This window comes from Haliotis asinina, chromosome 10 (genome assembly GCF_037392515.1).
Source record: "Haliotis asinina isolate JCU_RB_2024 chromosome 10, JCU_Hal_asi_v2, whole genome shotgun sequence".
Lineage (NCBI taxonomy): Eukaryota > Metazoa > Mollusca > Gastropoda > Lepetellida > Haliotidae > Haliotis > Haliotis asinina.
Genome location: NC_090289.1, coordinates 56,066,986 through 56,069,462, shown reverse-complemented (window position 1 = coordinate 56,069,462; position 2,477 = coordinate 56,066,986). Strand labels below are relative to the sequence as shown.

General features: G+C 47.4%; 1 protein-coding gene across 1 annotated transcript; it reads right to left on the bottom strand.

The window, feature by feature from the left end:
• LOC137298794 (uncharacterized) lies at window positions 1–2,477 on the bottom strand. Its single transcript, XM_067831069.1, has 2 exons — window positions 1,542–2,477; window positions 1–1,179 (listed from the first exon to the last, which is right to left on the bottom strand). The coding sequence occupies exons 1-2, from the start codon at window positions 2,475–2,477 to the stop codon at window positions 1–3; spliced, it is 2,115 nt and encodes a 704-aa protein (XP_067687170.1).

Below are 2,477 nucleotides of genomic sequence, written 5' to 3'. Positions count from 1 at the left end.
TCAGCTGTTGTTAAGTAAGGCTAATGAAAAACTACTGTCAGTCACAGGTTTGTCATAGAACTTGGAAAAAGTTGCGGAACTGCTCCAGCCTGCTGTGTTCAGTATGGTATGGAGCGGTACAAAGTTTCTCAAGGCTGCACTTGTGGACGCCATTCTGGTACTGTGCGGGGTAAAGATAGTCATGTCCACACCACTCGACTGCAACACCTGCCTAATCCAGCGAGACACTGTATCTTTACTCACAGCCTTGAATGGCCGAGCATAGCTAATAAACAACTGATTGGCACCGTCGCGCAGCGGAGCGGTCTTAACGAGGTATTCCCGTAGCACAGTCACAATACACAAACTACTGTCCTGCGAATACGCTGGCAATGTTAACTCTGCCTGGTGAACGCCAGGTTTTGATTGCTTCAGAAGACTGCCAACTCTAATTCTACAACAACTATCTGACAAACTAATATCTCTAATGTCTAGCAAATGAACAGTCTGCAGTCTTTGTCCCGTTAAGAGGGCTACCAGGGCAACTGCCTTGAGGGTGAGAAGTTTTAAGGACAGGTCTTTCAGGGGCACAAGTGTTTTAAGATAATTGAGAACCACGCTTGTATCCCAAGTCACAGTGTTCCTGGGGAGTGATGGACGAGCCTGGAAAACTCCTTTCATGAATCGGTTTATCAGTGGATGTGAACCGAGGGTTGCACTGTCTATTGTAATGAAACTTGAGAGAGCAGACCTGGCTGTGTTTAGAGCACTGTATCCCAGGTTATGCAACTCGTACAGCTCGGCAAGGAAGTCCAACACCTCACTCACAGATGGACACAGCGTATCAATTTCCCTTTTATTAGAAAACTCAATCCATCTCCGAATATATGTTGAGTACTGGTTAGTGGTGGATTTGCGCCAGGATTGTAGGATAACACAGGCAGCTCTGTCCGAAACTCCTCTCCGTGTGAGAGATTGCCTGATACAGGAAACACTGCAAGTTTCATTCTGTTGAGTGGATGTCTCGTAGACGCGTTTTGAGGAAGGCGGAGTATCTGGGATACTGGCGGAAGGACGACTGGTACTTGGGTGAGTAGTCTGAGGAGTCGGGGAAACCATGGCTGAGTCGGCCACAATGGAGCTACTAGCAGTCCTTTGGCCTGGTCCTCCTCCACTTTCTGGACGACTGTCTTCAGTATGCTGAAAGGCGGGAAAGCATAGAAATAAGTATTCCAAGTAATTGTGAATGCATCAATGCCACATGCATCTGGGTCTGGCTTCCACGAAACGTATCTGGCCAGTCTGTTTTTCAGTCTTGATGCAAACAGATCAATTTCAGGTGTACCCAACAATCTACATATGTCATGGAACACATGTTCAACCAAATACCACTCAGTATTGTCCCTGACCAGTCTTGATTCTCTGTCGGCAATCACATTGTCTTTACCGGGAATGTGACACGCACTCAGCCAAACATCCCGCTGTATACACCATATCCATATATCTTTAGCAAGCCTGTCAAGCTGTGGTTTCTTACCACCCATATTGCAGATGTAACTGACAGCCGTGGTATTGTCCATCCTAACTCTAATGTGACATTTGCGTTCAGTAGAGCAGAAAGTGCGCAGTGCCAAGAACGCGGCAAGTAGTTCAAGGTAATTTATGTGTTGAACAGTTTCGTCACGTGACCATCGGCCGCCGGTAGACTGAGTTCCGCGGGTAGCACCCCAGCCAATTTCGGACGCGTCTGAGGTGAGGGCGATTGACGGGGGCTGCACACTGATGGGTTTACTGGCAATACACACGTTTGTAACCCACCACTGAAGGTCGGCTCTTTGGTCTGCATTGAGTACTACTACGCTGTCAAAGTTACCGTTTGCTATTCGCAGAGATCGTGACTTGCCTTTGTCAAGGCGACGAAAGTGCAGGGGACCGTACTGAACTCCAGGGAAACATGCCACTATATATCCAATAACCTCCGCTAGGTCTCTGATTGAGCACGTATCTTTATTGAGCAAAGTCGCGCAGGCCTGTTTCACTGAGTGGGCTTTAGATGGTGCAGGGGAAACGGTCATCGATGATGAGTTTATCACGAATCCAAGGAATGTCAGTTCCTGGGTCGGTATGAGGACCGATTTTCCGGAGTGTAGAACAAAACCAAGATTGGTGAATAACTCTGCAGTTTCCGACACAAACTCCGCACATTCACGCTGACTGTCACCGACAATAAATGAGTCGTCGATGTATCCAACGTTAGTATGTCCACGTGATCTGAGATATGAGAACGGCACCCGTAAGAGTTTAGTAAAGTATCTTGGCGCACAGCTAAGTCCATTGGGCATGACTGTAAACTGATATAACTGACCTATCCAAAAGAATTTCAAGTACTTCTGATGATCTCGGTGAACGGGGACGGTGTAATACGCATCTTTGAGATCTCTCGAGGCCATAAAGCAATCTTTCCGCACAAGCGACAGGGCGGATGTGAGACTTTCCAT

Excerpts from the sequence above, each read along its gene's own strand:
- LOC137298794 (XM_067831069.1), bottom strand. The coding sequence starts at position 2,477 with ATGGAAAGTCTCACATCCGCCCTGTCGCTTGTGCGGAAAGATTGCTTT. Across the intron at positions 1,180-1,541 it reads GGATGGACAATACCACGGCT|CATACTGAAGACAGTCGTCC; the intron begins GTCAGTTACATC and ends CCCGCCTTTCAG.